The sequence below is a fragment of the Notolepis coatsorum genome (genome assembly GCF_963971535.1).
Source record: "Notolepis coatsorum genome assembly, chromosome: 17".
NCBI classification, from domain to species: Eukaryota; Metazoa; Chordata; class Actinopteri; order Aulopiformes; family Paralepididae; genus Notolepis; species Notolepis coatsorum.
In genome coordinates, this window is record NC_140181.1 from 63,775,930 (window position 1) to 63,788,070 (window position 12,141).

The 12,141-nt window shown below is 43.9% G+C and overlaps 1 protein-coding gene across 1 annotated transcript in view; it reads left to right on the plus strand.

Annotated features, from left to right (window-relative positions):
* The window catches only part of noc2l (NOC2-like nucleolar associated transcriptional repressor), a 76,564-nt gene that overhangs the window by 33,086 nt on the left and 31,337 nt on the right, over positions 1–12,141 (plus strand). Inside the window, exon 12 of the mRNA XM_084333034.1 lies at positions 8,356–8,469. Coding sequence (XP_084189160.1) covers positions 8,356–8,469 — 114 coding nt within the window. The remainder of the gene's footprint in view (positions 1–8,355; positions 8,470–12,141) is intronic.

A 12,141-nucleotide genomic window follows, 5' to 3' on the forward strand; every position in this document is an offset into this window, starting at 1 on the left:
CACTGTGTATCTGTGTGTAGCGTTATCAACAGCAGAGGTGGGCAATGGGTCCAGCTGCAGCGCCGGAGTGCAAGCGATGTGATGTAATTGGCAGACTCGACTGTCAATCAATGGTCTACCTGACACGCAAACTCAAACAATGTTTCTGTACTGGAGGTGTGATTGATTGATTGATTGATTGATTGATTGATTGAAAACTTTATTAACAGATTGCAGAATGGGTACAATACAGTACAGCTCAATACACACAATTGTTAAGGGGATGCAGACCAGAGAAAGACTTTAGTCTTGTTTACATCAGGGTCCCCCATTTTCAATTCATCAGGAAAGTGTACAGTAGGAAAGTGTACAGTATTTCAATAGGCAACCCTGAAAGGATTATTTTTCTAGAAGAGCAACACAGCCAAAACATAAGCATTGTATGCATAAAAGGGGCTAAAGTTAAGTGACTGAACCTTTTGTAGCAGTAGTTTGATTTCAGCACATGTTAATGAACATCAAGTACAAAATACAAAATGTAAACATGCAGGGTTGTAGCAAGAGCTAATTTACACACATGCACAGTACAAATATACATTTATTTTTGAAAAAAAAATAAACTCTGTTACTTGAAATATTTTCACTGTGCTCCTAAATATTTTTGGGTGCTCCTAAATTTCTTTGTGTGCTCCTAAATTTTTTCATTTAGGAGCACCTGTGCCCCTAGTGAAAAAGGTTAGCGTAGAGCCCTGGCCTGGGCTCAACGGCTAGCTGCTGAATAGGCCCTAGGCCTAGGAGGAAACACACCTAAAACTAGGATGGAGAGAGTGAGGCCCTTGTTACACACACTGTTTTTGTGCTAGTTTTTATACGTTTTTGAATACGTTTGCTGTCCCTATTAGATAGAAATGCCGTTTTTGCCGGAAATGTTGTGGCCCTACTTAAAACGCTAAATTGTGTTTCCGTTTTGGAATAGCGCCAAAAACTCGCCGACAACATGTCGTGTAATCTGCGCGGAGCCGTTGTTGCTCAACGCCCATGCGCAGTAGATACCATCTGCGTGCCCTTCCGGTGACAACAGAGCTGTCCCAAATAGCTGCAGCTACCATGTGTTGTCAAGTTATTGTTATAAGGACCCCAGTCCAAGCTACAACAGTCTGCATTCCCTTAACAATTGTTTGTATTGAGCCGTATTGTATTGTACCCATTATGCAATATGTTAAATAAAGTTTACATCCATTCATTCTGCTAGCATTACCGATTGCATGAGCACTGCAGCTGGCTAACGTGAGCTAGCGTTAGCTATCAGACCCTGTTAGCTCAAGCTCCTCTTTCAATCTTAACAAGCATTAAACAAAATGGCCCAGTCATCTATTCACCTTTGTTTAATACACACGGCGTTGTCTCTAATGTTATCTAGCTACTGATAGCTCCCGATATCATCAGTTTGGTGCTGGCTGGTTAACGTGAGCTAGCGTTAGCTTCTAGCCACAATGCTATACTGTTATACTGGCATATTCCATTCACGTTAGCATGTAGCTAACAATGTAGCTAACAACATCGCAGATCCTTTTTGAGACTAAACTATCCGCTCTTGGTGGTCACTTGTGTTGATGTTAGTTTTCTTTCATCAACAAATGAGAGGCAGAACACACAGTGAATGTATCCGTTTTGTTTATTGCACTTTTATTACACTTTGCTGAAAAATAAGTGCTGCATTGGGTAAATAGGCATTTAAAGATGGCGGCGCCTTGTTGACATTTTCTTTGCAGGAAGTGTATTGGTACATTCAAGTTCTGATAAATTGCCTTCATGTTTGCCACCTACTGCCACCTACTGCTTTGGCAGTGAACTACATCACTGTGCTCAGGTTGCAAAACGTATGTCTCACTCGGCTACTGCTACGTTGCGACCTGGAAAAGCGAAACTCCTCTGAAAACGAAACAAAGGTGTAACCGCAGCCTGAGACGGAGAGAGAAAGAGACACCTTTGCTATCGGACCAATCTGAGCCAGGTCACCAACTGCCAATATTTTCATTGTGTTGCATGTTAAGCACACAATTATGCAGTGTGTGTGTCTCTGTGTGCGTGCACGTGTTTTGTGAAACCGTGTTGTGGCTTGCCAGATGAGAGCAGCATGTAGGCGACAGCCGCTAGCTGGGCCTGGTGGGAGTGGTCAGTGTGTATGTGTGTGTGTGTGCAGTCTGACCAGAGCGATAAAGGCAAGGCTGTGGTTTTCACTCTGTTCTTAAAGCGTTCTACAGACCACATCCTTTCTGCCTATGGCACAGCCCCCCCCCCCCCCCCCCCCCCAACACTCACTCAAAGACCCCCCTGGCAGCAGGCCGTGTTTATTTGTGACGCACACCATTTCCTGTGTTCCTTCTCCGTTCCCCTCGTTAAAGACAGGCCGAGGTACGTCGCTACCGTTTTAATTAGGGCAGCACAAGCAGCCCCCCCTCCTCTGTGCGTGTTTGTGTGTGCGTGTGTGTTTGTGTGTGTTCTCGTGTCTCCAAGGGGGGTGTATGATTTGGAGCTTCCTGCTTCAGTAGTTTAGTGTTTGTGTGTACATGTGTGTGTGTGTGTATCAGGGTTGGCCCATGCCTTCCCACTTCCCCCTGGCCCCCCCCAGACCGCCACCACATCCTATGTTTGTACAGACAGCATCGGCCAGGAGCACTGCTCTGCTTCGCACACTGAGCACATTAACGGCCTCACACGCACACACGCACGCACGCACACACGCACGCACACACACACACACACACCTATCCATACAGAGATACATGAAGACAGAAATAGCCATATAAAAAAAATGAAACATGGATATGCGAACAGAATGCGTGTGCATATGAAATTGAAAGCTGGTATACAAATACCCCATATGATGGCAAGTAACACGACTAGCAGGAGCTTAATCTTTCAAAAGGTGCAGAATAAAAGTTGTTGCGTATCTGACATTGTTATAATAATAATAATGATGCATTTTATTTAAAGGCACCTTTCGAGGCACTCAAGGTCGCCGTACAGGGTTACAAACAAATACAATTACACACAGTAAAAACACAGTATTACAGAGTTACACACAGGGGAGAAGTTATAATAAACTTAAAATTAAAGTGAATATGCCAGAATGAACAAATGGGTTTTGAGAAAACATTGTCTTACAAAATGAAAAATCGGATCCTCTTTCCTTATCACATTGACCGCCAGCACCAGGGGGCGCTGATACCCCATTAATCTCCAGGTCTTTATTCAATGGATATAGTTTTATGGGTCTAATAATGCATGAAATGACCGTCGTAGCCCCCCCCCCCCCCCCCCCCCCCAGCCATACACTGTCACACAGCTGTGATTGCGGTAGAAATAAATGTCAGATCAACCAAATTTTTTTTTATCCACTTTTTCTCCCATTTTCTATATTTTCTCCCATCCCAATTTCGTATCATCCAATTCAACCCTCCCCTGTCACGAACGCTGTTTCTTGCCTCCCACAAGCCGGCTGCAATGTGGACTAAGTCATACATAGCACAAGTCCCCTCCGGTACTTGAGGTAACAGCAGTCGCATCTTTTCACCTGCGCAGCTCGATCTCTCAGTGGCGAGGAGTAACGCGTGGGAGGCTCACGCTGCCCCCGACACTTCCTGATTCTACTGCGCAGGCGCACCAACCGACCTGTAGGAGTCGCTGTCCACAACGCCCGATCCCCACCCATCAGTTTCCCACCCCCTAATACGGCCAATGTGTATTACTATGGACAGCCAGCTAAACTGAAAGCAATGTGGAGCGCTGGGCTCGAACAGGCAAGCCCAGCGTCTCCGTCATTCGTGGCGAGCGCCTTGCCCACTACGCCACATAGCCGCCTCTAGATCAACCAAATTTATATATAATCTCCTTACCTTGTATCTGATGTAATGCAAAAGAGATAATCCAAATATCTGATCGCAATTCCAAATAATGCTCGTGGAGGTCCGCACCACACTACCGACCGTTTCACAATGACGGGCGGGCGGAGTTACTGCTCTATGCCACCGTTGTATAAAACTGGTTCGCCTGAGTATTTAAACCCGCCCGCCTAGAGGGCGGTGTTGACCGTCTGCCAGCTCAGACAGGCTCTGAAGAGGATACCAGAGGCTGCAGCTATGAATTATGAATAGATATAGCGAATAAATAAAATAACGATCCCAAAAACGAGTTAACTCGTTTATGGCGCAGAATGTGTTAAAGCTGCAGTAGGCAACTTCAGAGAAATTAGAGTGAGATTACCTGCCCCTAGCAGAAAGCGCTGTATCACCTTTCAAGCCCATGCAGTGTGCAACAAATGTTTTCCACAGACTCCCAGAGGCACCAGCATCTTTAACTCATTCTCTGCCACGCTGGGAACGGGATATGGCTATGTGCTGCCACGCATTAAACCAATGGAGTCGGTCACCTTGTTTGCAGGGCTATAACTATTCTATATTATAGCTATGGATGCAATACTAGGGCCCATTTGACATAGAGTATCTATCGTTCAAGATGTGAAAAAAAAATTTAAAATCCATCCATACATTCCCGTTTTATACCGTGGTGAATATAAGTATGGTTTTAGAGCAGTCTAGGGTCATTCCTGGGAGGCTAGTAATAGCCTGCAACGTATATTATACTTAATCCATTGGCATTTTGTCCCTATACACGCTACAATAAAAAATTCAAATGCATATGATCGGTATTATGTTCCATCATGAATGCATGAAGGGGGGAGGGTCATTTCTGATTAGTTGATTGTCAATAACGGCATTCGTTAGTACAACAACATACGCTGATCAGGGCGATGGCTATGAAAACAAGGCACAATCAAGCTGAAATTGACGTTAAATTGCTCTTACCTGTGGCCGGTGGGATTCCAAAAAGAATATTCCAATTATTTGATTGCCATCTGGTAGATCCTATGTCCATTTGGCCCACGACATAACCCACCACAGCATAATGAATCGGGGGTCCCGAAAACTATTCAATGCGATCGGGTGAAGCCCTTGGTTCAGGTTACTAGAAAAGTCTGCCCAGAGGCATTTCATCGGCGTGCAGCCCCATACACAGTCTCAAAGGAAGTGCAATATAGATATAGCCCTGCAAACACCGCCACGCATCCCTATCTCTTAGAGCGGTGGCGCAGTAGGAACAAAGATGGGCTAGACCCGTGGCGCTGAAAGAGTTAAGAATACAGCCTCATGGTTATAATATGTCCATTTAGGGCTGGGCGATATGGCCAAAATAAAATTATTTTCATATAACTCGATATCGATAATTATCGTCGATATAATGTCTGTCAAGTTTAATTAACTTCTTATGCCCGGCGCAGATGGACGGGCTATTAATAGCATAGATATATAATACACTTGTTTTGCTGCTGCGAATGTTGATGTCGTCATCAGTCCGCGCACGTTAGCAGTTAGCCGACAAGCGGAGTATCTCATGACAGACAATGTACTAAATATATTGAAACGACGTCCACTGTATACCCCACACTACTATAAACGTGGCCTCAGAATTCACGACACGCACATACTCGGCACGTAAATATATAAAATAGTGCCGCGCAAGCTAGTTATCCTAGCCAGCCTGTTGTGTCTAAGCGGTGTATTCCATGACAATGTAATAAATATTACCCTAAAATACTCTCTTCCGCCCCAATATATTGAAACGACGTCCACTGTATACCCCACACTACTATAAACGTGGCCTCAGAATTCACGCCACACACATACTCGTCACGTAAATATATAAAATAGTGCCGTGCAAGCTAGTTATCCTAGCCAGCCCTGTTTACTACTAGAGTCCTACCTCTCTACCCAGAGGTGCACCGCGGGTCTCCTTCACTGTCGGCCATCTCCTTCACTGATTGGTTGTTAGTGCGTGTGCTGATATCCAAGCTTGGAAAATCGATATATCGAAACTTTGCGACCACGTTTCATGTTTATTTCGAGGAAATAATTTATCGCAATAGTTATCGTTATCGTTTTATCGCCCAGCCCTATGTCCATTATATTTTTATTTGTTCCTTTTAACTTAAAGGGATAGTTCAGATTTTTGGACATTAAATTCTATGAAATACTTGCAAGTAGTGTAGTTGAAGTTTCAAGTTTCTTTATTAGTTGTCATACAAAAATAGTACAGAATACTTTTATATGAAATGCTTCTTTCTGTTTTGCTCCTGAGAGTGTGCTAGATAAAAATAGTATAAAATAAGTATAAAATAGAAAGTCAAAAGTACGTAAACAAAAGTGTTCAATATACATATAATGCAGAGTAGAAAAAGTTACTGAGTTACAATACAATATACAGTACAAATTTGTACAATGCAGAAATGGGATGAGGTACAATTTAGGGTAAGGTGCAGTGAGGTATGAGTTAATGGCTAATAGCAATGCTATTAGTTTACTTAGAGTTCTGTGGTCGTACTTCTGGTCAGGTTCTGAGCAAACCGGCAAGATTTAGGCAGGCAGTGAACGGTAGAAACAGGGTCTTGAAATCAAAAGGTTTTAATCCAATGGCAGCTGGGTGGCGTAGCGGAGATTGCGCTCGTCACCAATGCAAGAGACTCCGGTATCGAATCCCAGTCTCAGCATTGCCTTCGGCTTGGCCCGGCCGTCGTACTGGCTCATTTGGCAGAGTCAGCGGGTGGAAGTCGATGGGTGGGGATTGGACGTTGTGGACAGCGACCCCTACAGGTCGGTTGGGAGACGCCTGCACAGCAGAGACAGGAAGTGGCGAGGGTAGTGTGAGCCTCCCATGCGTTACACCTCGCCAATGAGAGTCCGAGCTGGCAGGCGAAAAGATGTGACAGGCTGCCTCCTCGTGTGCCGGAGGGAACACATGATGCAAGGCTTCTATCCTCTCTACAACCGACCAGTGGGGGGCATAGTCGAGCAACGTTCAAGATGGGGGAGGGGAGAATTGGATACATGAAATTGGGATGGGAGAAAAATAGAAAAAAAGGAGAAAAAGTAGATACAAAAAAAAGTTTTAATTCACACCACAACATGCAGGCAAAGGGTTAGCCACCTCCAAAACAAAACCACACCACAACATGCAGGCAAAGGGTTAGCCACCTCCAAAACCACACCACAACATGCAGGCAAAGGGTTAGCCACCTCCAAAACAAAACCAGCATTTTGAAACAGCTGAGGGCTGCATTACCTGTGAAACTGCTCCAGCATGTAGTAATACACCGGCTAAAAATAGTGCCAAGTTATAGCAGAATCCAAAGTGCTGGATGACTTTGTATTCGAAATATGTAACCCTTTTGCCTGCATGTCGTGGTGTGGATTAAAACCTTTTGGTTTCAAGACCCGTTTGCTTTCCGGTTCGCTCGGAAACCGGCCAAGACAATACTGTCAATTTAACACATTGACGGCCACTGGGATTAGACGGGCCCCACTCTATAAGGCCAGCTTCTCATAACAAGGTTTAACTATGCGTGAGGTTGTTTGTAGAGCTAAATCTATATTTAAAATTATTGCTATGTGTCTATTGTCATTGTCAATTGACACTATAAACCTTCCCTTCAATAGGCCATAAAGAAATAAATGAACGTTATATCGGATTGGTCTAGGCTAATTCCTGCAAAACGAGTTACAGGGCGCTAAGATAATAACGTTAAATCGATTGGCGTTTCGGCCATACACAAGCTAGAGATAAAAATCTAAATGCATATGATCGATATCATGTTCCACCATGAATGCATGAAAGGGGGGGGGGGGGCGGGGGAAGTCGTTTCTGATTATTGATTACCAATAACGGCATTTGTTATTGAAGCCTCATACACTGATGAGATGCTTGGCTATCAGAGCAAGGCCTGATCGGGCTGTAATTTACGCCAAATAGCTCTTACCTGTGGCCGGTTGGATCCCAAAAAGGATTTCCCAGTTATTGATTGCCATCTGGTAGATCGATATGTCCATTGGCTGATGCTATATTCCTTTACTGCATACTGAATTCGGCGTCGCAAAAACTATTCCAGGCCCTCGCTTCAGGCTAACAGAAAAAGTAGGCCAGAATGAAAAACAAATAACATCCGGTCTAAAAACAAGGAGTACTCCATTCTCGAGACAGCGCCACTACCAGGATCTGGCCGGTAATGCACTTTTCTGAATCCCAAGAGTAGGGTATATCTGCAGTGCCGCTCCGTGACATTGAGTAGGTTATTAAAATGCAATAAAAGCAAAAACAAGCTTATCACGTATATTTACGTGGTTGGCCCTTTAAGCATGGCGTCGAATCACGTACATATACGTACATTAATGTCCAAAAATCTGAACTATCCCTAGCACATTGGATTTTCTTTTTTTCGATGTAGTGCAAGTTGTACCGATTGTGTTATGACTGTACCTCTAGATCATCCAACAAGTGGACTTCAACAAGAAGCCGGGCCGCATGAGCAAGAAACCCATCAATTTTGCAGTCATCTTGAAGCTTAACAATGTCAACCTGCAGGAGAAAGCCTATAAGGTGAGTGCTGCTAGCTTCCCTTTATAACTAAACACTTCTTCTTACCAACTTAAAGATTTAGAAATAAGGAAGATGATTTTCTCCACAGTATTGGAAATGTCCCAGGATTGTGCTATGGTGCTCTATGCACGCTGCTATTGGTCCAAATGCCATTGATTAGGGGTGCACCGATATATCGGTCGGGTATCGGTATCGGCCGATAAGCTCAAATGTGCCGATGGCAGTAGCCGATAAATATCCGTCAATTTGTGTCGCGTCGATCTGGTCCACACGTTCAAACTTTGAAAAAAGTTTCAGTCAAGCGACCTGCCCACACAAGCTACTGCATCTAAGTTACTACTTATGATTAACAAAGGCATTTGTTTTGTGGCATTAACGTTATATAGTTACACGTTCAATAACATCAGCGTATTTACCCGACCATAGCAAGCATTACTCATTCATATCTCTCACTTCCTTCCTTTGCTCAGAGAGCCCGTACTGAATTGTACCCATTCTGCAATCTGTTAATAAAGTTTTCAATCAGACAAATGTATAGAAAAGCTTTTATTATAACATTCGTTGCAGTAAAATCATTATGCCTTGTTTAGTACTCCTGCGGAGCGCTGGTAGTCTACTCGTGGGCCGCGGGGAGCTAAAGTTATTAGCGCCGGTAGGTTTGTTGTGGTTCAGATCAATGGTGGACTTCCCGGAAGTAAAAAATGAATAAGGGCTTGCCGATTGGTGGTAAGAACAGCCTCTCGGTGCAAGCGGTGTGACGTAATTGGCAGAATCGACTGTCAATCAAAATTGTTCTGTTGCCATCTACATGCATTGCTTTGGTTGAGAGAGCTAGTGCTCTCTTAAACTAATAAACAAGTATTGAGCAAGACAAGTCAGGGCTCTACAGTGCGACCATATTGCTCGCATATGCCCCTAAAAATATGTGCGTGCGAACATGCAAAATCAAGTACTCGCACGGTGTGCGAGTGGGGCCAGCGAGTGCAGAGTACAGCCTCTCATTCGTCCTTTTTTTTCTCCGCTGCGAGAATCGTTAAAAAACTACAAGTCCCACAGTTCACAGCCGCATAAACGTTCCAATCACAGTAGTTTCCTGTGGTCACGCGACTGGAAACCGAAAGTAATGATCAGCGGCTGCGTCACTGTCTGAGTCAAACAATAATACAGCCATGTCGAAGCCCATTCATTTTTATTTTGCGCGAAAGATACCGGAGAATGAGAAGTCAGGCGAGGCAGCTCATGTTACAGAGGTGATGGTTAACGTTAACGTTAACCAAGATACTGACGCTAGCCAGCATGCTAACGAAGTTGGCCAAGCTAGCGAGGCTACACCCACTGTAGCACCCAATGTAGCCACTGTAGCTAGCGAAGCTACACCCACTGGAGCCGGAGGGAAGACATAAAAATTTAACGTGAATTGGCTAAACATTTCCCCATGGCTAGAGTTCGAAAACAATGTCATGTTTTGTAAATATTGCAAAGTAGGATCGATGCATTGTTACACCCCTACAACTGGCCCACTGTGTATGTGTGTACAGCTAACTTGGCTAGCGTTATCAACCGCAGAGGTGGGCAATGGGTCCAGCTGTAGCGCCGGACGGCCAGAGTGCAAGCGGTGTGGCAATAGGGTCCAGCTGCAGCGCCGGACGGCCAGAGTGCAACGGTGTGACGTCGTAATTGGCAGAATCGACTGTCAATCAATGGTCTACCTGACACGCAAACTACTGTACTGGAGGTGTACAGTATTTCAATAGGCAACCCTGAAAGGATTATTTTTCTAAAAGAGCAACACTAGCTCCCCCCTCTACTGATGGCCCTGGTTGTAAAGCCAGTGTCTCCTTTTTGTTCAATATCACTGCCTTTCTTATTAGGCCTAGTTGTTGGCTACAACTTTGCCATAGTAGGCATTAATCACTTAATTAATAGTTCAAATGTCTGTCCCATTCCCGTTTGCACACGCAGATACACGCACACAGTGGGCCAGTGACTTTGGTGGTATGTGCTATTGCACAGATGTGTCCCGTTCCCGTTTGCACATGCACGCACAGTACAAATATACATTTATTTTTGAAAAAAAAAAACTGTTACTTGACATATTTTCACTGTGCTCCTAAATATTTTTGGGTGCTCCTAAATTTCTTTGTGTGCTCCTAAATTTTTTCATTTAGGAGCACCTGTGCCCCTAGTGAAAAAGGTTAGCGTAGAGCCCTGCAAGTTAGTCTGTTATGAAAGCCAGTGAGTATTGTATGACTCAGACTTCAGCAATAATCATGACTCATGAGCATTATAAAATAAAAACACACATGGCATGGTGGAATTAATACCATAAACATATTTCTTGATGTTTACTTTTTTTAAGTAAGTAAAGAGGCCTATGTTCATATCTGTGAGCACAATTTGTAACACAAAAAGAGACGTGTAGCCTATTTATTTATTTAATATTTTATTTATTCATTTTATTATTATTATTTTATTTGTTGCCATGCCTAAAATAATAGTCAAGCATAGGGCTAAAACATTTTCATAAACAATAATATAATTTTTTGTTATATGGTTATAATAAAATCTTTTCTATACATTTGTCTGATTGATTGAAAACTTTATGAACTGATTGCAGAATGGGTACAGTACAGCTCAGTGGACTGGAGGATGAAGACCAGAAAAAGACTTTCGGCTTTTTTACACAAGGGTCCTCCATTTTAAATTCATCAAAACATTTAGAGACATACAAATATACAGTAGTTTCATAAAAAAAAAAAAAAAGTATATAAATGTTTTTTAATTTTTTTTCTTTTTTTGCCACAAATATCGGTATCGGCCGATTGTGTTAGTTGAACAATCGGTATCGGTGGCAAATTTTCATATCGGTGCATCCCTACCATTGATTAGTGTTGCCTTGAGAAATGTGGCAGCTGATCAGATGAATGGGTTCAGGTCCTGCTTCATGTATTTTGGCCCTTCTCCCTAACACTGTGTGGTGGTTTGTGTGTGTGCATAAGGGGATTTAGGGCAGCGCTGAAAGCCCTGTCGGGGCTCTAACACTGGCCTAAGTCGCCACGCTCTGTGCCGTGGCCAAGAGGATTGCCACACGGCCCTCTGGGATTATCCCTCGCACTCCGCTCGTCAGAGCTGATTCCACTGATGTCACCTAGGGCAACCACCACCGCCACCTGCTTTGTACAAGCACAGTCTGTCTGATCGTGGCATCAGCCATAGGCATCTTGAAACTGTCTTTCACGTAATAATAGGTTACGAAAAGCCTGTGTTCACGAATAGAGCAGAATACGAGTAACGGTAGAATAAATTAAATCGCTTATATTGTGGCCAAGTGGGGTTTTAAATGTTATGCACCCCTTATTATGCCGTCAAGATGACTGAATATCCCAGTGCCGTGTCCATTCTTCTCATGCTAGCAGTGTCCCGACTAGTGGCCAGTGGGTTAATTCTCACTGCATGGCAGGCAGATTAATCTGGCGTGGGCCGAGGACGGGGCCCTGTGGAACCCCTCTGGCTGCAAGCCATAGGTGACAGACACCAGGTGACAGCTAGAGGCTAAGCTGTTCTGCAGCAAATCCAAAGCTGATGGTGGTCGCGCACACACACACACACACACACACACACACACACACACACACACACACACACACACACACACACACACACACACACACA